Consider the following 24,854-nt stretch of genomic DNA (forward strand, 5'->3'; position numbering starts at 1 on the left):
ATGTATATTCCAAATATTATCCCTTAATCAGCTCCAGAATAGGAGATATTCAATTTTTCTAACTGCGCATGCGCCGAGCATATGCAGTATAAAAACTTCGACATTTTTCGCGGAAATATTTTTTTGCACACGGTACAAGATCAGAAAATTAGCCTATTATCAGTTATTTAGCCTATCAGCTAGTTTTATTTTAAATACATCTTTTCTGGAAGCTGAACACAAAAGATTTTTAAGTGGAGAATGTTCTTTGAAACATACCCACGAAAAAGTTCGGACAGTTTTCAGCGTCTCGTTGCCGAACAAATTTCTCAAAGTGCTTGAAATTTTAATATGTAGAAAGTAGATATTCTAACTTAAAGTTTGAGCTATTACTTTTTAAATTTGACCTACAAGTTCCCTACTTATGAGCTTTTCGAGTCAAAATTCCCTTTTCGGAAAGAGCGAAATTACGTCAAAAAAGAGGTATCAAATTGTTTTATTATCAATCATTCAAGCAAGGTCATTAAATCGTTAGAAAAGAGCATGTTAGATATTTTTATTCAATTTTAAAACTTTTTTTAGATTCTTTACTTTCACAAAATTTATTGACAAGTTATTCGTTCAGAAAAGAACCACCGCCATACACTTTCTAGCATATTCCAGGCAGACCCACACTCTCTGTTCTTTCATAAGACGCGATATTTTCATAAAGAAGGCAAATTTTGCCTATTTGCAAAATATTTTTGATAAAAATATTTACAATAAATTTATATAAATCTACTTCGTTGTTAATTTATTATTTTACAAACTTTAATTACCTACAACACTAATTAACGAGGTCGTAAAACATCAGCAAACTCGAAAAACACAATGTTAAAGATAAAGAAAACAATTATAATTTGATACCTCATTTTTGACGTGTTTTTTCATTTTCCAATAATTGAATTTTGACTTTAAAAGCTCATAGATGAAGAACTACTGAACCAAATTTAAAAAGTAATAGCTCAAAGTTTAAGTTAGAGCATCATCTATCTTTTTAAAAAAATATTGAGTTTATATTACTTTTATCTCAGACCCTAGCCAACGAAAACCGTCCGAACTTTTTCGTGGGTCACCCGGTATAAGATTTGTTTTTAGTGAAAAAAAGCTTATTCTAGGCTAATTAGCTGATATTCCGAGATGATAGGCTAATTTGAAGTTATCCCTGCCTGGTAATAGCGGATAAATAACGATCTAGACAGTTAGCCTAACTCTCGTCAGTTAGACTGTTTACGAGACAGGAAACGTGTTCATGTTGTCTAGGTAACCCTAGAAAGCTTCAGAACACATCTTGTAAGGAGACAGGGGTATAATCAAGCGAAAATTGATGTGATCTTGTTGCCTAGTAACCCTAGAAAAGTTTCAGAACACATCTTTCGTGGGAAAAATATCTTACAAGTATATCTTGGCAAAATTTTGTTCCTAGATTTTAGAACACATCCGACCATAAAGCAGTAATAAGTTTAGGGAGACAAATAGTGCGATAAAGGTTTCCTAGAAATCAGAACGCATCATGAGTCATTTGTAAAAGAAAATTGAAGGTCATAACATGTTCTCTCCCTAGAAGATAAGAACACATATTTTTAAAAAATCTCTCCGCCGGCTGCTTCTGATTAGACATTCATGGTGATTGTCATTAGCTAATTTGAGGTTTACATCGTTGATAGGGATAGCTTTAAAGAATAAAACACAGTCAGGATAATCGGATTGGGATGCTTTACCCCATACCCTTGTTTACTAATAGAAAAGTAAATGCTTTCGAATTCAATTATAATTCCCGTTTTTTAGAGTGTGGGGGTGTGGTAAAAGGTGATTAAGATTATTTTACATAAAGGCATTAAAGAAGTAGGAAGTCTAACTCAAAGAGAAAATCTAAGCAGTAGTTTTAATTTTGAGAACTCACGATTTCATCAACAGATACCGTACTACTTCAAATAGATACCCTGTCTTTTGAGTAATTTTTAACCAAGGTAACTTCAATAAACCTTTTTGCCTCATTGCTTTTTTCTTTTGAGTACATACAAAATATGTTATTTTAAAGATGTAAGAATATGTCAAAATGATGTTGAATACTGAAAGAAAATTATTGAATAAATTTTCCCCAAGTCTTCCTTTATAAGATTCTTCCACACAACCACTTCCTCAAATAAACTGAGGTATTCACATGTTCTTTATAAGCATACATGAAAACAGGGAGATACTTAGGTCATCGAGGACCAGACAAGGCTGAAAAATGCTTATAAGGATGCTTAAATTTTAAGCAAAATTTTAGGAAAATTCCGAAAATCCATAAAATTTCATGCCAAAACAGGCAAAATCAGGAAAAAACATTTTTCGTAGGCTCAAGGTAATGCTCAGTGATGTGCTTGAATTTTTGCCCTATCTGATCTTAAATATGCTTATAAGTACAATGCTTATAAAAAAACACGTATTCGAGAGGGGGCATTTAAAAGATGATTTTCTTAGAATGCAGTTAAATTTTTAGCCTCGAAGCCTCGTGTTCTTAAATACTTTCTTTTTATAGAAAAAAACGTGAAAAAATTTGCTTAATTACAAGGTAACTTATTATTATCAAATGAAAAAATACAACGGGTACTATAAGGATTTTTTGGATATTAATAAATCTTATTTATCATACAGTTTGGGCCTGGAACAACGAAATTTGTATTCGCAATTTATATGTACTCTCGGGTACCTAATAGTCGGGGGTTGGAATAAGCAGGGAGGTTGGAAAAAATCTCAAAAATTAATTAGCGGGCCCCGGCTATTAGGTACCCGGGAGTAAAGAAAATTTATGTCAATGATCTTATTACAATAATTGATTCAAACTTGAAATCTGAAATCTCACTCCACTTTTGTGTTCCTTGCACACTGTATTTTGAAATATTCAAAAAGAATTTTTTTTACAATCAAAAACAAAAATCAATTCTTTCTCTTAGCTTTCAACTGTCGATCGATAACATCGAAAACACTTTTTGCTTCCTTTGGCAAAGTCATTATATCATCAACATTAACATGTTGAGTTTCATCTTTGACGTGAAATTCACCTGGTGCTTCTACCTTTTTCATGTAGTCCCAATGAATGACCTGATGACATCCCTTTGTACCTTGATACAAGTTTGAACATTCTTTTGGGACATTCATGAATACTTTATCTCCTATTACTTGAAATTCTGAGAGATCCATCTTGGCAATTGCTTCATCGAACGCAGCATCAATTGTAGCATTCAATCCATCCATTTTGATATTTTTCTTTCCATTAGACATGATTTCGAATTTGACTTCATTTTGGTTAACTTGGACCACTTTAAAGTTGAATGTTGCCATCTCAAAAACATCACGATTGACATCGCTAACAGTGGTGGGTATTGATCCACATGTCGTCCATCCATCACAACCTTCAACTTTGGCCCAAACACAACCACAGACTGGACATTCCCGTAGATCACTGCAACCATGGTTATTATGATATTTCAATGCTTCAATACGAATATCAAAGATAACAGCACGAAGTTGGTTGACCATGTTTGCTACATATCCTGCATGCTGAATATTGACCTTATCATCCTCGTGACAGAAGTCAATACCAAGTTTTTGGCATAATTCTTTTCGAGACTCATCTACTTGCAATTCCATAAAGGCTTTATACTCAAAGAAAAGATCTGCTTGTTCTTCAGGACTAAATTTCTTTCTTTCGTCTTCAAAACATTGCTTATACTGCTTGAATCTATCCACAATGTCATTGGTCAATTTGAGAACTTTCTTTTTGTTTCCCTGAATATTGAATAGTCGTAAAAATAATCGACCGTCAATATCTAGCTTAAATGGTTCTCCATTACAAACTTTCAAAATACGTGTTTGAATGAACTTTCCTGGCATATTTTGGTGAGAAAAAACGATATCCTCGATACCAAAGTCTTCCTCGCACGCTTTCCTCAAATCTTCCTCTTTCCATTCGATCTTGGTATCCATGTGTGTGACAAGAACTCCTACAAGATCATCAGGCAGAGCGACAAACCTGTTAACATACTCGTTAATATCGGCCAGTGTTTGATCCATCCTTACTGAAGCTTTAACAACAATCAACAGTTTGGAGACATTCCTATAATTCAAAGCTGCAGCAATTTCAAGGTTGTGATCAAATTTCTGGCTAACACGGGGATTACTTCCTGGCGTATCTGCTATCAGAAGACTTTTGTCCGCCACCCAAAAGTACTCTGCTGTAGTCGTACTACTGGAACTTGATGCTGAGCTTCGGCCTACTTCTCCAGTTAACTTTTCTGTTACAGTCGACTTTCCAACACCAACATTGCCCACAAACACCACATATGGTGATTTGCTTTCGTCAACATCTTCAATTTCGGACAGACTCTCTAAAAATGTAGAAAACTTTGAAAAAATAAGTTTTGTCTTAATTATTAACCGCGCGTTTTCCAGGCTTCCCAAAATGCACTGCAAGGGTCAAAACGAGAGAAAGTAAACTCTAAGGGTGTAAAAATTCAGAAATACGAAGTTTTTGGGCAACATTTTGGAAAATCTGTTCATTTTCTTGCCTTAAAAAAGCTTCAAAGAAAAGCACGCCGTAAGGGTTGATTTAAAAGACTAATGCCTACCCTCGAAGTACTGTTACCCCGCCCACAAGCAACTGCTCACAACCAGTTCACTGAGACAGGGGTGTCTAATAAAATTTACTCACTGGCAAGAAAACCTTTTGATAGAACTTCTTTTGAAAGAGCTTCAGCCGCCTGCTGTGCCTTGCTAGCTTTTTGTTTTCCTTTTTCCTTAGTTGACATTGTGCGTTAATATCGATTACAACCAACAAAGGTGCTGGTTGATTCTCCGTATGCTAAACTTTAAAAACGAAACTTTAAAGGTTTGTTCAAGCGAGCAAGCGAAAATTGTCTGTTTTTATTTTCCCTCCTTGAATTAATCGAGTCATTTTTATTAAAACCTTTTATCTAAAAGCTCTTTAAGCAATCTCGACTTTTAAAAATAAAAATAGCTTTAAATGAAAAGCAATTTAGACGACTTAAAATTCTAAAGCAGCAATATAAAGCCGCAATCGCGTATGAAATCTGACTATACTTCCTACTATTACATTATATTTAAACAAGGAGATACCATCGAATTTGGAATGCAAAATCTCATGACTCATTGTACCAGTATTAGTAGATCAAACCTGGAAACTTGACAAAAAAACAAGCACTAAAATGATCAACATTTTGAAAGAGAAAGCTATTGGTAAGTCAACTAAGAGACCTTTGATACATGAGGGTATGGCCGAGAAACATGCTGATGAAAAAAATGTTTGCTAAACAGTTTTCTATTGATTGATTATAGATTGAATTAAAGGTTTTCATCTTACATAGGTGTTTTTGTTTCATATCAGACACATATTTCATATCAGGACAGTGTCTTGCTATTGTTATGTTATGATGATATGAGCAAAAAAAGAAGTTTTCTTTTCCTCTTTCTGACCAATCTTGCTCCACATCTGTGTCAATCCAATGTGAAAAAGCTTGTAAATTAAAATTGATGAGTAAGCAAACGATATCAATCTTATTTAAAAACAAAACCTCTAAACTATAAATTCGAGCTTTAAATATAGAGGAAAAATTGTTTTTGAAAGACTTTCTTTCTTTTATTGTTAGAGAACGACAACTCAAAGATCGAAAATGTCGAAAGTGACAAACCACCGTATGTTATTCTGGTCGGAAACGTGGGTACTGGAAAGTCTACAATTGTTGAAAAGTTGACAGGTGTCAAAGGACGAAGTTCATCAACATCAGAGAGTTTTACAAGAGAATCAAAGCAGTTTAAAACACCTGATGGGAGTCTCCATATAGCCGATACACCTGGTTCTAACCCTCGCAGTGAAAGATTTCAGCAAAATCAAGCAATTGCTTCGGCATTTGCTTATCAAGAAATCTCAAAAGTTTTAATCGTTGTAAGAGCAGATGTTCGAATGGACCAGACACTTGCTGATGTTAAGGATTATAATGACCGATTTATTGAACTCCCTGAAGATCTAGTTGGCGTTTTAGTGACTCATATGGATCTTCACAAAGAATGGACAGAGAAAGACTTCTCAGTAGCATGCAATGAGGATTTCGAGATTAAAGATGTCATCTTTTCTAGTGTTGAAACTTCTCAAAGTGAGATTCAAGAAACAATATTAAAAATCTGTAGAACATCATATTCCATTGAGATTGGAAGCAGCTTATTTTCGAAATTGTTTAAAACTGAAAACAGCAAATTTAAAGTATTAAAAGTCAGCAAACAATTAATTAAACATACCAAGGACTTGATGGTCAGTTTTGAGCAACAGAGACAACAATTTACTAAACGTGAAGATAAGAGGAATTTAATATTCGAGTTTAGGGCATGGTTTGAAGTATATTGGAAAAGATCGTTGTTAAATCAAGCTATACATTTATTGGACCCTCAATTCAAGGAAATACCAACAGACCTAAAACAAGGTTATTTGACAAACATATCCAATGAAATGGATAGTTGCATTGAAAAAATAAACATGCGAATCGACCGTTACAACAATAAGGTAAGGGATGGTACTGCTCGAGCTTGCCCTTTTTGCGGAAAGCTTTGGGAAAGCATGGTTAAAGTATGCGGTAATTCAAACTCAAATACTACTTGTCTTGAATGTACACAGTTTGAAATGAAGACATTTACTTTTTCAATACAAAATAGACATCAGTTGTCTATTTTAAAAAATCCTGCAAATGAAGAATTCAAAAGCCGGAGAGAAATGGTCGGATGTGGTCGACAGCTCACATGGAATGATATGAAAATTGTTTCAACAATTTCAAATAATCAAGAATCACTTCCAAAAGACGAAGCTGGTCCATCGAGAAAACAGTCTTCAACTGCTAATTGGAATGCGGAAATAGATAAGGACTCTGAAAAAGATTCAATGGAATCACTATCAAAAAATGATATGAAAATTCGTTCAATAATTTTAAAAGGTCAAGAATCACTTCCAAAAGACGAAGCTGGGCCTTCGAGAAATGACACTCCAAAATATAAAGATCATTCTAGAAAGAGGTATGTAAACATAAATGTAGAAATTTCCAAAACAAAAGTTCCAGACTTTGGATGTGATCAAACAGAAGTTGATACGATTAACAAAAAAGAATTTCATATCCATTACTAAAAAAAAAACAGTATCATATTTTTTTCATACCGGACCAGTGATTTTTGTTGAGATAAATAAATTCAGCTAAAAATATAGAGGGGGGCTTATACCACAGATCTGTAAAGCCCGAAGGGCTAGATAAGCGACTTTTATCGAAAAGTGAAGCCTAGGTTCGGAAGGATTTCCTACCAAAGTCACGTGACTAAAATATGCAATTTCACCGGTTCGAGAGATGTAAAATAACGTTTGCCGCCTACTTTTTTTTATCTCGCGCTCCAAAAACAATTAAAATGCTAGATCCTATCCGCGGGCACGAAATTTAAAAAGTCAATTTTTTGCTTCACTTTTTTTTGCTGGAGAAAGCTTAAAGTTCCATATCTAGCCCTTCGGGCTTTAGATCTGTGGCTTATACCCGATATGCCCAACCCTGCTAGCACCCCTCCCCGGATTGATTGAGTCAATGTCACCACTTGAAAGCATTTAAAAAAAATTGATATTGAATAAGAGTAAGACTCTAAAAATCTAAAATCTTTAAATCCTGAATTCGAATACACCTATTATAACAAACTCTATCACAGATTGAGCTTGAACCCAGTACCAAAAGGGTTTTAATACGTATCTGTTAGCATACAAGTTTCCGGAAAACGTAACTTTGAATTTAATAAGGACGGATATATATTTCTAGATTCTATAATCTACTTAATTCACTAATGTATGTAAAATATTTTATGAATTTGTTTTAAATCTTTTTGCCATATTTTTCTGAAAATCAAAATCCAATAACAAATTTAGTTTTATTTTATTCCCTCAGTTTACTAGGTACTCGCTGTATAAGAAATAAGCAGCTACCCCCTTCTGCGGCCGGGCTGCTCGGGGTGCCAAGAAACAAGCACAAACAAGGAAATTATACAAAATTTTTGCGCTCTCTTATCTCTATTAATATTTTTCTTCGATGGGGCGCCAAAATCTAAACTTTGAAAAATTCATAGAATTAACTCGTCAGTTTTGGCGACCACCATGTTAAACTATCAGGAATGGTTTAACTTGAGCCGAAAAAAAGTAATTCTTGAAAATATATTGCATCATTGCATTGCTGGGGTCCTATCTATAATATTTGTGCTATCTATAAAAACCTAATTTTATTTACAAGATGAGTAAAGAAATAGAATAAAGGACTCGGAATACGTAACAGAACAAGAAACCAGAGTCTCTTGGTTATCGATGAGGGGGATGGTTGTGAAAAAGAAGAAAGATCCAAGAGTACGTATTGCTTGTACATACAGTTAATTCACACTAATTCGATGTCGAACGGAAAGTCTAATTTGTTCGAATTACCGAAAGATTTGAACTATAGATAGCATTATTCGACAGTTTTCCTTTGACGGAGACTGAGTTTGAGAATTAGCTTGAATTATTTCGAATTATCGAATAATAGAAGTTCGAAATAGTAATGTCTATTGTTTTATATTTAACAAACCATTTCAAGATGAACATTAGAATCTGGAGCTCCATTTCCAAATAAGTTGCAAGTAGTCGTTTTCGATATGGAGTTATTTTCACATTAAAGTCTAATCATCTTTCGTGTTCTAAGGCGTATTTCATTAGGGGGTCTAAATGTTATAACAATATTCATTGCAAAAGTTTCGCACCAGTTCAAGTGACTTTTTATCATGTTCCGTTTATTCAGATGATTCTTCTACTGGTGCAGTAGTCACAGGTGATTCAGGAGCTTCAACCACAGATATCACAGCTTCAGTGACAACTTCAGAAACCTCTGGTGTTGTTTCAGCTGCAACAACCGTAACTGAAGTCTCCAGATCCTTTGTCAAAGCTTCACTAACAGCTGATAAGGGTTTCTGTTTGGGATAAATATTACGAAATTCATTTCTACAATTTCCAAATGCCATTCCAAGACCAAAAGCACCACCGAACGTCACTGGCCATGATTTACGACCAAATAACACTAACGACGCCAACACGCCAATACCAGCTCCTGTAAACGAGTGAGTGATAGTGTTTGTAAGACACCGGTCATATTTTTCACCGACCTCATCCTCTGATTTCTTAACATTGTATATTGGCGCCATTGTTTGCTCGTTTTTTTTTTAGTTTGAGTCTGAAAGAATAAAATACTGTAATAATAATAATGAAACCATTTTAAACAGATAAACCAGTTTGAAAAAAAAGTTTTTTCATTGTTTTTTCATGGGACCAGATTCCTTGATCTTTAATAATAAACTTATGTAAGGTACAATTTGCAATTTTTCTCATCGTGCAAAAACAACATTGCATCTTGGGAAAACAATGGATTTTAAACCATAAGAGATAAAACTCAATAGAAGCTGGGGTGATCCTGAAAGATTTCTAAAGGATACTACAAAAAAACTCTCTCATGACTCTCGATTTATTAAAATTTTACTCTTAATAAAACACTAAAAAAATAAATACAAGAAGCCTACAAAGTAAAAAAATGTTATAATCAAATATCTAAGATGTATTTTCGAAATACAAAAAGAGAATGAAATATCCAACTAACACCCAAATAAGGTAATCATCACATTCGTAAATAGCAGAAAAATCCATTTAGAAAACCAATGATACTATCATTATTTTTACACCTTTTTTAATCAATCAATCATCATATCATTATTTCCTTTGTTTCGTTCTTGGTATAATCTACCAAAGCCACCTCGTTCATCATCAAAGTCTGTTCTATATTCATCTCTTACTTGACCTCCACTGCGACCTCTACCATATTGGCGCCCTTCCTCAAAGCCTGCATCCCAATCGGTTCTCACGATGCGACCATCCAGTCTAGTTCCATTAACATATCGGACCGAATCTTCAGCCCCACTGCGGAAGTAATATTCCACAAAACAAAATCCACATGGGGTTTTCCTAACACGATCAAGGCCCATTACAATCTTTTTAACATCACCTGATTTCGAAAATAATTCATAAATTTGTTCTTCGGTAGTGAAAAATGACAAATTACCAACATATAATGTATTGCTCCCTTCAAGCTTCCTTTCAAGTTCATTACGAGTACCTTTGAAATGTTGGTCACGATAAGCGCTAAGGCCAGCAGCCATTCTTATCAATTACTTGACTAAAAGATAATGAAAATATATGTTAAATGTTAAAAATCTTAATGACCTGACATGCTTTCAGTCATCTTGCAGTAAAGTGTCCTATGACACCTGGTACCTACCACAGGTATCTTATATAAAAGACTAGATAGAGCTACTCTATCTTTCCCAAGGCAAGACAGGTGAAGCAAAATAATCCGCCATCTTTGCTGAAAGTAGGTCAGTCACAGTAGAAACTTGGTTTTTACTTTTGAATCTTTTTTTGACACTGTGATGACTTCATAATTTCAAGAATCTCGCAAGCTAAATTGTGATGTCACTTCATCCAAGGTTTTTTAATACCTTTTATTTCCTTTAAAAGAATTTCACAACAAAAAAGTGAATTTTTGCCATAAAATTCAATGTTTCTTTGGGTGTGCCAGAAATAAGTTACCATCTTTAAATGTGATATCTCTTGAGTTCTATGAATTTTTAAAACGATCCAAACTTATCTTATTGGAAGGCGGAAAGACCTTATACTTGTATGGCTCATTTGGATTGGTCCACNTGGATTAAAGATTATGCTGAAATAACCGCAAGAAAACCTGAGCGATGTGAAGGTCCGGTAGCATTGCATTCTATTAGTGTCAGTGCCCTATTTCCTGAAGTAGAATCTCCACTCATAACTCGTGTCTTAGTTGCTAATTATGTGAAAATAATTCAGAAAAATAATTTTTGTGAGCTTTCCTATGATATTTAAATTAACACTCCTTGAAGAAATAGAAACAAAAACTAAAAATTTACTCCCTGGTAAAAACCCCCTGGTAACCGCTTTTGCTTTTATTGCAGATTTCGATATCAATCAAATTGCATGGGGAATATTTTTGATAATTAATACTCTGGAAAGTCAAATTTTATGAAAAAGGTGCTGAAAAGCATTTGATGCCAGCCAGGGGCTAGAAATTACAAATTATCTGTTCTGAATGGTAACTTACCCTAGAAAAATGCATCTTTTCTTTTCTTGTGAGACTCCTGGATAAACTTACAGTACACATTCTTGAAAAACTTATATTCCTGAAAATAGACCTTTTTGCTTTTCGTTCGGCCATCTTGAATCATATGCAAAAATACAGTAAGGCAATTACTTTTTTATTTTCTGGTTTACGGACATTATGAGGAAAGGTTTTGTACATGGAAAAAGAATAAAAATTAAATTGATGTTTTAAATCTTTTTTATTTTCTTTTCAAAAGTCTGAAATCGGAGGAAATAATAAAATAAATTTTATGAAATTTCCTAAAGTATTGATTTTTTAGATTTAAAGACAAAAGAAAAAAGTGCAAGATGTTGTTATAGATGGATAAAAAACATCAAAAATAAACTGAAACATAAAAATGTACACATAAAGACGACTGATCAACGATGTAAAAATAATAGATAACCAACTTGCCTTGATTCTCAAAAAACATCCGTGTTACGGTTGTAAAAATATTAATGGCATTTTACATTGTAAAAAGTGCAATTAAATAAAAACTTGCTTCATTTGCAACCTTCTATTGGACAGAATCGATCACGATCACGTTTCCAAAATTTGGGTTAGAAAAAGTGTATTTTCCTAAGGCAGCCTCACAGAAGGACCTTTTTAATTAGATATTATTGTTCTATAAACATTCATTTGTTTATTTTGTATCATGCAACCTCCATGCACTTTTCATACGTGAGATATCGCATTTCAAATCACACATCTATTTTTCAGATAACAGCATTTTATGAGCGTTTATTTATCCAGATGAAGATTAAGTGGTATCAGGCCGATCCGTAGTCAATTTGTCTAAAGATTGGTACCTTTATCTTTTGAAAAAAATTCCAAAATTTGCAGTAAATAACAATTCAAATTTTCTATCAATTCAGTGGATGTCAAAAAGTGTGTCAAAATCTAGCTAAAAGCATAACACGCACTGCACACAGAGCTTTTTAATAGAGTGCTCATTTCAATAGAAAAACAATGGTTGTTTTCTTGGGAGAAGTGCCTTCTAGAGGTAGTTGGTTATCTATTATTTTTACATCGTTGGACTGATAAAGGACTTTAAATAAAAGAGATTACAAAAGAAAAAAACTAAATGAAGAAAATCCACTGTGTACACAAAGAGTTTTTTAGTTTTTTAAATTTAGTTTTTTTTTGTAGATAGGGAAATTCCATGGGCAAGTTCCCTGACATTAAGGGAAGGATCAAAGTACCTTTACGTTGGCAGAATAGGGCACAGCTAGGTGTTAGATCATTTACCCCACTCTCTCTTTCTCTTCTTTTCTTTTTTTTTCCTGTTTAAGTAAAGGTTTTTTTATTTATTTCTTCTTTTTTGAAGGTTGGAGGAGAAAAAGCAAATAAAAGTTTTTGAAATCTCTATTTTATTTTTTTTTATTTTGGCAAAAATAAGTTCGGCGGATCTGTAAACCAATAAATAAAAAAGTATTTGCCTAACTAAAAAGCTGTGGTTGGATACAGTTGGAAAATATGCAAAACCAGCCCAACCCTCACCTTATTCAACAATTTCTACCAAAATTTTTAAAATCTTCGAATCTCAACCTGATTGCGATTAAAAGTCCTACTGTAAGGACTGGAGAGAAATGAACTTTGAACATGGATTACATTTTTTGACATATATTTTTTAATTTTTCTCTAGTGTGTGTGCGGCTAGTTCGAAACGCAGGTCACAGGTCACAGGTCAACAGGTCACAGGTCAACAAAGTGCAGACCGGAAAAAAGATAATAAGATCATAACATATACATAACATAACATCAATACATAACACATTAAATTACAAAAAAGTAATAAAGTAATGATTAGAGTTAACCTGTCATCACTGACCTGTGACCTGCGACCTGTGACCTGTGACCTGCGTTTTACACTAACCGAAAAATCTGTTAGTTCTGGAGATATATTGAAAATTTTAGACATGGGTAGTTTGCGTTCGTGTTTCGCGTTCCCAAACCAAACGCACATGGCCTCTGGCGCTAAAAGGATACAGGAAAAGCGTGTAATCCGTTATCGGAAGTAATTTCCCGATTTACATTCCAAATTTGGCTTTGAAAAGAAGCTAATAAAAGGTGGCGGAGCAGCACAAACTTGTCGAACAAAATTGATTTATCGAACTGATCGAACCGAAACCCATTGAAGAAACTTAATAGACCTTTTTTCAAAGAGGACGTCCTGTTGAATGATTATGTAGTCCAGCCATAAAAACAATGATAGAGCCATGCATAATTACTGTATCATGCATATTGTAATAATTATGCATGGTTTTATCATTGTTTTTCTGCTGGACTACATAATTATTCAACAGGGTGGCCTCTTTGAAAAAAGGTCTATCGAACACTCACAATCTTTTAAAAAATCTTAGAGTTTGATTAATTTTTTTAACTTTAAATCGTTCGATTGTTTGATTGGTTCGACAAGTTCGATTGATCGGGTCTGGTATGACAGTCTGGGAAATCCTCTCAATTGCACGCTTATGTTCCGAGGTTGTAAGCGCGCAATTGCACGGTTTATCAAAATGGCAGAAGTTTTAAGCGTGTAATTACACGCTTATCGAAATTGCGGTAAGCGTGCAATTGCACCCTTTATTATTCTGACACGCAATTCCTTCCGAAAGCTCTGTTGAATTTCAAAAGCCTAGGGCAGTTTTACTCAAAATTTATTGTAGAAGAAGATTCCGTAAAAATGGATTGCCCGTTAAACCATGCCTTCGTCCGAATTAGAGAATTCTGAACCCCTTGAAATCCCTAAGCAATTTCAACCGGGGCGGGAGCGGGCGTAAATTATAACCATGCAATTGTTCGCTTACGCCCTCGGAACATAAGCGTGCAATTGAGAGGATTTTCCAGACTGTATGAGTTTTTAAAGCCTGGGAATCCAAGCGTTAAATTTTTTTCACAGTCTAGTTTATGATATTTTTGCTGCTTGTTTAACGCTTGGCGCAGGTAACTCGCCTGCAGTGACATTTTTCCCTGCAATGCAGGTTCGGCCTGATTGGCCAGCTTTTGGCGTATTACTTAGCAGTACTTTTGCGCGCATTTTGATAATTTCGATGCTCGCGCATAATTTATGGAAAAAGCTGACTCTGCAGAAAAAAGGAAAACAAATCAACGATATCAACGATAAAAGATGAATGCCAGCAAGCTTTGAAGTCCTATTCAGAAGTCACTAAATCTGGTCTTTCTCAGCAGACGAGTGATACAAACGGAATCAAGATTGCGATAAAACAAGCAAGAGACGAAGAGATAGCCCACGAGATGGAGAAGAGAAGAAGATGTACAAACATCATTGTGCATGGAATGAAAGAGCAAGAGCAGGTATGTGATAATAGTGACACACCCAATCATACTAGGGACTGTGAATGGAGTGAACAATTAGTAAAAGATCTTCATGTCACCTCTAAGATAAAGAAAGTTTTTAGAATAGGGAAGAAGCCCAACCGTCCACTATTGATATGCCTCAATAGTGAGGAAGATAAAGATAAGCTAATGGGAAATCTCCCGTCACTAAAGGGAAACGAAAAGTACAAGGGCATAAGCATCACGGAAGATCTCTGTAGATCCGACCGCGAATGCTATAAAGAACTGTCCCAGCAGGCTAAAGACCTAAATCGTAATCTCACCACGAATGAGTTCATTTGGAGAGTCCGAGGATCCTCAAAAAACGGATTCGACCTAAAGAAGGTTTACAAAAAAACGACACTAAACAACAGCCAAACCAACGTAACAGACAACAACCCAACCAGCCAATAAGGCCAAACAAAAATGATAACGACGATAGCTCAAATGAAAACCCATCAAACCAAAACATGAACAAACCTACAGAAACAACCCCAACAATTAGAGAACTTAGGATAATTTACACAAACGCTGACCAAATGACAAGTAAAAAGAAAAATGAACTGTTAAAAACGGTAATCGCAGAACAACCACATATAATTGCCATCACTGAGGTAAACACCAAACGAGTCTCCGAGAGAAAAGATCAAGACTACTCTTTCGAAAATTACTCCACACCATATAAAACAAATATTGGAATGAAAAAAAGAAGAGGAATTATAATACTAGTTCACAACTCCATTGAACACCTTATCCTACAAATAGAAACAAAAATTCGATTTGAAGAGGTCTGCCTGATAGAAATAGCAATGCAGAACAAAGACACAATGTTATTTGGCTGCTTTTATAGAAGCCCGACCAAAACCGATACAAACGACTACGATGAAAATAACAAGAACATGAATAAGCTCATAAAAGATCTCTGCTTAAACCCAAAATACACTCACCTATGTCTTGTAGGAGACTTTAACTACGGAAAGATCGATTGGAAACATTGGTCTTCCCCATGCGAAGAAGATAGCAACGAGGAAAGATTTCTCGATGCTCTAAGAGACTCTTTCTTATACCAACATGTCCTCGAACCAACACGCCGACGTGGAACCGATAGGCCATCGACACTCGATCTCATCCTTACAGGGGAAGAAAACCAAGTCTCTGAGATAAAATATCTTGCCCCACTCCATCTCAGTGATCATAGTGTCCTCTTTTTTAAATTCTTATGGCTACTTCACTCTCAAGGATGAACTAAATAGATATCAATATAACAAAGCTAACTACCACCTAATGCGAACCCATCTGAGCCAAATAAACTGGTCCACCAACTTCATCCAGCGGTCAGTAGAATTAAATGTAAATGAGAGCTGGGACCTGTTCCTAAAGCAAATGATCGAGCTCCGAAACCTTTATGTGCCAACTTCCAACAATAAAAACAAAGACTTGTCAAATAAGATCAAAAAAGGCAAATGCCCATTAAATTCAAACACTTGTTACCTAATTAATGAGAAACGAAAAGCACATAGAAAATGGATCAACTCTCTACATGATGAAGACACTGAAAGATATAGAAGAGAGTATGTAACAAGCCGTAATATCGCCAAAAGAGCCCTGACTCGATCCAAAAGAGAATTCGAGAAAAAGATCAGCGAACAGTCCAAAACAAACCCAAAAAGATTCTGGAAATACATACGTAGTAACCTTAAGGCAAGATCTGGAATCCACCCTCTGCTTGAGAATCCAAATGACGAAAACTCCATTAAGTATGACGATAAAAGTAAAGCTGACATCCTCCAGAACCAATTCTGTAGTGTTTTTACACGTGAGCCACTCGAGGAGCTCCCTGAATTTGATTCTAGGACGGATAAAGAAGTTGAGATCAACATACTCACTGAAACTATAAGGAAAGAACTAAAAAAGTTAAATCCAAATAAATCCCTCGGCCCAGATGAGCTTCACCCAAGGATGCTCAAGGAGCTTGCCGAATACATCGCAGAACCGATTTTCCTGATAATGACAAAATCTTTCAATGAGAGTTGTCTTCCGAAGGACTGGAAACTTGCAAACGTATCACCTGTCTATAAAAAAGGAAACAAAAACATAGCAGAAAATTATCGTCCAATCAGTTTAACATCTATAGTTTGCCGAATAATGGAAAAGATTCTCAAAACCCATATTATGACATATCTTGATCAAGAGAAATTACTATCTAGTAAACAACATGGCTTCATCAACCGCCGGTCAACTGTAACACAATTACTAAACTACCTAGATGCTTGCACCGAAGATATTGGAAACGGTAAAGCCGTAGACGCAATATACTTTGACTTTGCAAAAGCATTCGACTCAGTTCCTCATCAACGTCTCCTAATCAAACTGGAAGCATATGGGATAAAAAACAAGTTGCTTGAATGGATCAAAGACTTCCTGAAGGATCGATCCCAGATTGTCAAAGTAAACGGAGTTGAATCGGTGCAAAAAGCAGTGCTCAGTGGAGTACCTCAAGGTAGTGTCCTAGGGCCTACCCTTTTCGTTCTCTATATCAACGATCTACCAGAATCCGTTAAGTCAAAACTATTCCTTTTTGCTGACGACACCAAACTCGTCAATAAAGTGGAATCAGTTGAGGATGCACTAGTAATACAAAACGATATTAACCAACTACAAAAGTGGTCCGAAACATGGCTATTAACTTTTCATCCTAACAAATGTCATGTGCTAACCCTAGGAAAGCCAAATAATATCAAACATGTACACGAATACACACTAGGGGATAAAATTCTTGAACGTGTATCATTCGAAAAAGATCTTGGTGTTATCATCGATAAGAATCTCTCCTTTGACCAACACATATCAAATCAGGTGAAAAAAGCTAATTCAATGGCTGGTCTTATCAGGCGGACCTTCACGTACCTCACTCCAGAACTGTTTCGAAAACTGTACGTAACATTTGTCAGACCACACTTAGAATACGCCCAGGTTATCTGGTCACCAAAACTGAAAAAACACGCGAGATTGATAGAAGGTGTTCAGCGACGCGCATCTAAAACAGTTGAGACATGTGGACAGCTAAGCTATGAAAATCGAATGCAAAGAATCGGAATAACTAGTCTAAAATACAGACGCGAGGTAAGTGACATGGTTGAGATCTTTAAACATCTAAACTACTATGACAAATCTTGCATCCCTAAGAAATGTAACCAGCGAGGGAGACCTATGAGAACGCACGACTCTGAATTAGTAGTAATCTTTGGGAACGATGGTGTTCGCGGTCCGCAGAGGAACTCCCTATACTATCGGGGTATTAAGCAGTGGAATAGTTTGCCTTCTAAAGTAGTCAACTCATCCTCAGTGGAAGAATTTAAAGAGACCCTTAGTGTGGCCTGGAAAGCTAAAAAGTTTGAATATGATTGAAAGTGTCACTATTGTTGCATACCTGTCTATATTAACAATGTAAATAATTAACCCAAAATGTATGAGCGATTCATAGAGGCCCATGTGTCCGCACGGTGGCCTGCGAATTTGTAAAACAATATTATAAATGAAAATGAAAACATAGATTCATTTCGAAACAAAATGGCTGTTGGCTGGAAGTCTAAATAAATGTGGCTGATGTTTTGATGTGGTTTTTAGTAGTTTTGAAAGTCTTTAGAGCTTGTGAAAGAGTTTTTATGGTAAGTTGATTTATGTGTGTTTGCCTGGGGTTTCCAAAGTTCAGCAAGTCCTGTCAACAAGAGTTCACACAGACTGTTTATAACATTCTGTGCCAGACTAATCTACCTGCACCAAGCTCTATAATTTTAGAACTTTGTGAGGTGAGGTATTTTTTGTTTTTTCTAAGATTATGAGCTTGGATTCCCAGGACCCTGCCGACGCACCGGACTTAACGAACACCGGACACACGAAAGTCCGGTGCAAAATGAGAATTTTTTTTACCACCGGACAATTTCTACACCGGACTTAAGGAAGTCGGATGTCCGGTGTCGGAGAAGGATATTTTTTCCCACCGGACAATCAAAACACCGGACATGGCCAGTCCGGTGGGTCCGGTGTTTCTTAATTTTTTGTTTCATAAATGTCCGGCGTCCAAAATTCCCTGTATGCAACACCGGACTGACACCGGACTTATTGTGTCCGGTGTAGCGAAAGGATACTTTTTGCCACCGGACAAATACACCGGACAGTCCGGTGCGTCGGCAGGGTCCTGGATTCCCAGGCTAGAGTTTTTACTTTATAATAGTAAAGACTTTACTGTTTGTTTTTACTTTTTGAAATAGAAAAAATTACAGGGGCACATTTTCAAGCAATTTGATAGACTGAGTAAAAACTTTCTCAAGCTCTTTTAAAACAACTATACTTCTATACTCCAAGAGAAATCACAAACCTGAAAGCAGCAAATGACAGCAGGCCTGGGGCAGTTTCTTCAACTTTCCCCCGCTTCAAATTTTGTCATTGCTTTTCTTGAAAATAGTAAAACGTGGAATGCTATTTTTGAAGGAGCTGTCAAGTCTATCTTACGTTCTGCAAATTAGACCTTCTTATTTTACCAATATTGAAGAGCTGGATAGGGTGTTATATAACAAAGGAGCTGATCTTTTTCTTTTTCTCAACTCATTCATCGGAGAAACAAAGGAATTGTTTTCTAGATTTTTTAGCTTTCAGATTGAAAGTTAAAGTCGGTATACAGGTTAGACTTGAGACCACGAAGGAGAGAAATTGAGGCGAGGAGGATTCGAACCTGTTTTTGCGCAAATCTTCGCTGTTTCTTTTATAGTCAAATTAGAAAAAAAGTCAAAATGTCAGCACCTTCGGGTGTTTCCTACAATGATACAGAAGGTGCAGCTCCACAAGCTTTAGGTCATTCCATCTATGATGATGGATCATCATCCTCAAATATGTCAGCTCAAAGTGGTCCAGCAGCAGTGGCTTCATTTCTTGCCAATCAGTTTGGGAAAAAGTATGGAAATTTTTTGTAACTTTTTCTTCAGTAATTAAGGATGGGAGCAGTGTGAGATAAAAAAAAGGATAGACATTTCCACGTTTCCTAAAATGTCATTTTAGTTGTTTTAGTCCTATAATAAATTACCGTCAACTGCTCTAACTTGGCTTTTGGGACGATTGATTGGGCGAAACATGGGACTTGAATTGAATTGAATATATTTTCGCTGCAACACAGCAGGATAACCCCTTACAAAAAAAAAAAAGATTTCTCTAATACAATGGGGAACCTAGAAGAAACTGAAAAATTATTACAGAACTAAGAACAAAATATTAATAGTGACACAAAATAATGAATATAAGAAATATTTTTACTTTTATTTTATGAAAATTTCTTTGAGTAGTTTTATCTATAAAGTTCTTCCTGTTACACGACCCACCCCCTCCCACCCTGGGAAAACACACTAAGCTCATGCACACACAATTACGCACACACACACACACACAAAGATTATTCGTTTTCAGCTTTGTATTTGTCTAAATAGAATTTTGCAGCTAAAGATTTTAGTTCATCAGTATCAAGGTTGTGAAAATCAGTGTCAGGATGATTTATTAGTAACTCATTCCATTGTTTTGACGAAAGACGAGAGAAAGAGTTAAGTCCAAAATTTGTGGTTTTGACCGTTGAAAGTTTTAGTAGTTTAATAGCTTTGCCCCTGGTGCCAGTTTTGTGATCAATTTCATCAAAATTTTTAAGTGTTGATAGGACATCAGATGGAAGATTACCCTGGAGGTATTTTTGAATAAATAAGATATTCATTACTTTCACCTGATCAAAGATTTTGAGTAATTTAAGTTCAGCAAACAGGGGAGTGGCAGAAGTTCTTGGTTCACTAAAGGTCATGAGTCTTAGTGCAGTGTTTTGAAGAGTAAGAATTCTATGTGTGACAGTATTGTCACACAGTCCCCAGAGTTGACTAGCATAGCGAACATGAGAAGCAAAAATTGCATGATAAATGTTTAGAAGGATGTGAATTGGAACATAGTGACGAAGTTTGGATATTGCCCCATTTGCCCTTCTCAATGTAGCAGCAACGAAAGAAGTATGAACCTTCCAGTTTAGATGATTGTCAAGGTGAACACCCAAATACTTCACACTCTTACTTGGTGATAGAATTTTCCCGCAAAGCTTAATTCTTGGAATACAGTCCATCTGTCTCCAAGGGGAACGAAAAATAACAAACTCAGTTTTGCTAGCATTCAAAGAAATTTTGTTGGCATTAAGCCAGCTGACTAAAACTCTGAGATCAGCATTAACCCTCCCACAAAGACTCCATACAGTTTTTGAAAAATTTAGTAAATGAGTATCATCAGCAAAATGATATGTTTCAGAGGTTCTTATACAGCGGTGAAGATCGTTTATATACAACAAGAACAGCAGAGGACCCAAGACTGAACCCTGAGGAACTCCATGATTAATAGATTTTAAAAGGGAATTTGAGCCTGAAAGAGAAACATACTGGGAGCGGTTAGTGAGGTAAGATCGGAACCAGTCATTAACAATGCCTCTGACTCCATAGTGATCGAGTTTTTCAAGTAAGATTTCGTGATCAACTGTGTCGAAAGCCTTTTGTAGATCGACAAATACACCACATGCAAACCCACCATTGTCAAGATAGTTTCGGATACGTTCGACAATATTAATGAGTGTATGCTCAGTAGAGTGAGCCTTACGAAAACCATATTGTCGAGAGTAGATTTGATTAATGGTTTTCAAGAAAATCAGAAAGACGTGAGTACATCACTTTCTCAAAAATTTTTTCAATGTTAGATAAAAGTGAAATTGGCCGATAATTAGAGACTTCAAGGGGAGAACCTTTGTGTTTGAAGACAGGCACAACTTTGGATATTTTGAGAGTAGAGGGAAAAATACCACTGAGAAAGGAGTAGTTTATCAGCGCCGATATTGGCACAGAAATATCAAGTCTTAAAAGTTTAAGGATTTAACTTAAAATTTCTCAAGCGAAGAGTACGCAAAGCGATTCCAACTTTACGATAGTGCCGCGGGTCATCAATGGATAGTATTCAATTATCATTATCCCTCTATTTTCATTCCTAGAACTTTTGCAAAAGAAAGGAAAAATAGAAAAGTTGTATTTTTTACTGCTCTTTTCACATGCTGAATTTGAAAGATCTTCTATGTGGCATTTTTTTGCAAACTTCAAAAAACTGATTTTTGTCCCGCCTTTGCGGGACTTTGGCTTAAGTGCTTGAGTGCAGCATAGGGTACAAAGTCCAAACATGCGTTTCCCGTAATTTTTGTGTGAAGAGTTAGGTCTATACTGTCAGGGCGGTTAGGCAGATAGATGGGCGTGACGCCCGCTGTAGTTGTAGGATTGAGGGCGGTCACATTTTCTGTAAAAAATCTTCTTTGTTTACCCGTGTTTACTCTGGGAAAAAGGTCATGCGTAGAGGGAATCCTGCGTAGAGACGATTTTAACAACGATGGAGGTTGTAGTTGTAAAGAAATATAGAAATAATGAAAATTTTAGGAATTTTGAAGATAATGAAATTTTCATGCGGGTGCTTTTTAGAGATGCGGGCGGCCGACGGTAAACTCATATGTAAATTTCATCGACCTAATCGATAGGTGTCGATAGGTAATCGATAGCGAGAAAGATCGATTAATATTAGAGCTCGATTTTTAGAAAGAGTCGATAGGGTCGATAAGATCGATAAAAGATCGATGATAGATCGATGATAGATCGATAACTAATCATAAGCTTAAAAAAATCTTGAGTATCGATCCTCTATCGATCTCCTATCCGGATCGATAAGTAATCCATCGATCACATATCGATCCGTCATCGAGCCGTTCCGATGATCGATCCTATCGAGCGCGGACGCCTGGGGTATAAAAAACAGTCATAAGCATTCGCATCTCGGACTTCGATGAGTAAAGAGCTCTAAAGATTTTTTGGCGCTCACACCATCTTGAACATTCAACATGTCGATTACAACAAGAAATCAACAAAACCAACAAGAAAAAGAATTTATGAAAGAAAACTTTAACAAAATAAATGAAAAACTAGACAAATTAACACTAGATGAACTCAACATCCAAAAAGATATACTTTAATGGGATAAATTTTCGCGGGGATTAAATTTCGCGGTTGAGCTCATCCGCGAAATTTTAAGGTTTCGCAGGGATTAATTTTCGCGGATGGCACTATTGGGGGGCATTATTTTCTCGATTTTATGACTTTTACTGTCAAATCATGCATATTGGTTGTTGAAATACACATTATTTGCGCCCCTTTGATGCAAGTAACCACTCAAATAGTATTTATTTGACATATTTTGAGTTTTGTTTAGAAATATTTCGCGGATGGGCCTTTTTCAAATTTCCAATGGGACTTATTTTCGCGGATGACACCCAAATCCGCGAAATCCGCGAAAATTAATCCCCGCGAAAATTTATCCCATAAAAGTAACCGAAATAAAAAATGTAATCATAAAAAACTTGGTCGAGTCAAACAAAAAATTGCAAATAACTGTTGAAAATCTTAAAAATAAAGTGAACAAGCTAGAACAACGTGAGAAGGAACAAACAATAAACATAGAAAAGCAAAATCAATATGGAAGGCGAAATAATGTGGAAGTCAGTGGCATATGCAATGATGTAAGAGATGAAGAACTGGAAGATAAAGTAATTAAGATTTTGGAAAAGATTGATGTGAAAGTAACGAAGAACGATATAGAGGCATGCCACAGACTTCCACCAACAAGAAACAACAAAACAAAAAGAACAATTGTCAGGTTTGTGAACAGAAAAAACTCAGAAAAATGTTTAAAAAACAAAAAGAAACTTGGAAATGTCAACTTTAATGAACTTGAACTACCGGACTTGCCAATCTATATTAGTGAAAATCTCAACGACCACTTTAGAGAACTTTCTTGGATGTGTCGTTCGTTAAAAAGAGAAAACCTTATCTTTTCCTACAAGTTTCAAAATGAATACTTATCTGGCACCCGATGTAGAAATTTTCTTTCGACACGCTAAGAAAGCTCTGGGAAAAGGTCGGGGAAACTTTCAACATCTGCTGGAAGGTTTAGATTACGGAATTTCGCCTGAGCCCTAGCTCCGAACTTAAAAAGGCGGAGGGGGCCGGCTTAAAAATGGCCGATATGGTACTCTCGGGTACCTAATATAATGAGCGTCCCCAACCCGCTAATTAATTTTTCGAAAATTTTCCACCCCCTCCGCTTTTTGGAATTAATAATATGGGAATTAATCTAAAACTTCTTTCGCTTAGATTTTCATACAAAGCGGGAAAGAAGCGTTGATCAAAATCCTATAATCCATAATCGATGCATAATCGATGCATAATCGATTAACGATCGATGACGAATCGATTAGCGATCGATGACGAATCGATTAACGATCGATGACGAATCGATTAACGATCGATGACGAATCGATTAACGATCGATGGCGAATCGATTAACGATCGATGGCGAATCGATTAACGATCGATGACAAATCGATTAACAATCGATGACGAATCGATTAACGATCGATTAACGATCGATGACGAATCGATTAACGATCGATGACGAATCGATTAACGATCGATGACGAATCGATTAACAATCGATGACGAATCGATTAACAATCGATGACGAATCGATTAACGATCGATGACGAATCGATATACTCGATTGAAATACTAGCTCGATAATGGATCAACGAAGGATCGATACTCAAGACTTTTTAATGGCTGAATCTTCCATCGATCTCCTATCCGGATCGATAAGTAATCCATCGATCACATATCGATCCGTCATCGAGCCGTTCCGATGATCGATCCTTCATCGAGCCGTTCCGATTATCGATCCGTCATCGAGCGCGGTCGCCTGGTATACCGTGAAGTCGGGTAACTTGCATCAGTGTAGGCTAACATGCATAGCCCTCAAATGCAGTCAGGAACTCTTTGGTCTTTTTTAACATTAGGTCGGATAGAATAAAAACATACCTGATCAGCACAACCAAACCTCCTTCTGTCTTGCGTTTGCTCTTTCCTTCCCAACAACTCGTTTTTGCTTATGTAGGTTTTAAAATCCACAAGTAATGAACCTCTTATAGCTTTATCTAAATAAATCTGGTTGAAAACCTTCTGTCAGGTTTCATTCCGTACGTTCGTTATCCACGTGGACGACCCTGGACACCGCCGTACATTGTGCGGTGGAGTCCGGTGGGCGTCTGGTGGGTGTATGGTGGTATTTTAGGTTAGATCGAAAACACCGTACAAC

The 24,854-nt window shown here is 36.1% G+C and overlaps 4 protein-coding genes across 4 annotated transcripts; 1 reads left to right on the forward strand and 3 right to left on the reverse strand.

The window, feature by feature from the left end:
* Positions 1-2,856: 2,856 nt before the first annotated feature.
* LOC136821029 (uncharacterized) lies at positions 2,857-4,900 on the reverse strand. The gene is made up of 2 exons (XM_067077265.1): positions 4,715-4,900; positions 2,857-4,391 (listed from the first exon to the last, which is right to left on the reverse strand). Exons 1-2 carry the CDS (start codon positions 4,809-4,811, stop codon positions 2,941-2,943), a joined length of 1,548 nt encoding a protein of 515 aa, XP_066933366.1. The 5' UTR covers positions 4,812-4,900; the 3' UTR covers positions 2,857-2,940.
* A 248-nt stretch (positions 4,901-5,148) lies between these two features.
* On the forward strand, positions 5,149-7,189 carry LOC136821068 (uncharacterized). Its single transcript, XM_067077302.1, has 2 exons — positions 5,149-5,259; positions 5,670-7,189. The coding sequence occupies exons 1-2, from the start codon at positions 5,229-5,231 to the stop codon at positions 7,187-7,189; spliced, it is 1,551 nt and encodes a 516-aa protein (XP_066933403.1). The 5' UTR covers positions 5,149-5,228.
* A 1,042-nt stretch (positions 7,190-8,231) lies between these two features.
* On the reverse strand, positions 8,232-9,313 carry LOC136821013 (uncharacterized). The gene has a single exon (XM_067077247.1). The coding sequence runs from the start codon at positions 9,256-9,258 to the stop codon at positions 8,851-8,853; it is 408 nt and encodes a 135-aa protein (XP_066933348.1). The 5' UTR covers positions 9,259-9,313; the 3' UTR covers positions 8,232-8,850.
* Positions 9,314-9,798: 485 nt separating this feature from the next.
* On the reverse strand, positions 9,799-10,263 carry LOC136821069 (nuclear cap-binding protein subunit 2-like). The gene has a single exon (XM_067077303.1). It carries the CDS (start codon positions 10,261-10,263, stop codon positions 9,799-9,801), a length of 465 nt encoding a protein of 154 aa, XP_066933404.1.
* Positions 10,264-24,854: the final 14,591 nt, after the last annotated feature.

Source organism: Clytia hemisphaerica, unplaced genomic scaffold, assembly GCF_902728285.1.
Source record: "Clytia hemisphaerica strain Z4C2 unplaced genomic scaffold, Clytia hemisphaerica genome assembly, whole genome shotgun sequence".
In the NCBI taxonomy this organism is placed as follows: Eukaryota; Metazoa; Cnidaria; class Hydrozoa; order Leptothecata; family Clytiidae; genus Clytia; species Clytia hemisphaerica.

What these genes read in the sequence shown, in the direction of transcription:
- LOC136821029 (XM_067077265.1), bottom strand. Translation starts at nt 4,811, where the DNA reads ATGTCAACTAAGGAAAAAGGAAAACAAAAAGCTAGCAAGGCACAGCAG. An exon ending in ATCAAAAGGTTTTCTTGCCA is followed by an intron (nt 4,392 to 4,714) that starts GTGAGTAAATTT and finishes CTACATTTTTAG; the next exon opens with AGAGTCTGTCCGAAATTGAA.
- LOC136821068 (XM_067077302.1), top strand. Translation starts at nt 5,229, where the DNA reads ATGATCAACATTTTGAAAGAGAAAGCTATTG. An exon ending in TTTGAAAGAGAAAGCTATTG is followed by an intron (nt 5,260 to 5,669) that starts GTAAGTCAACTA and finishes TTTTATTGTTAG; the next exon opens with AGAACGACAACTCAAAGATC.
- LOC136821013 (XM_067077247.1), bottom strand. Translation starts at nt 9,258, where the DNA reads ATGGCGCCAATATACAATGTTAAGAAATCAGAGGATGAGGTCGGTGAA.
- LOC136821069 (XM_067077303.1), bottom strand. Translation starts at nt 10,263, where the DNA reads ATGGCTGCTGGCCTTAGCGCTTATCGTGACCAACATTTCAAAGGTACT.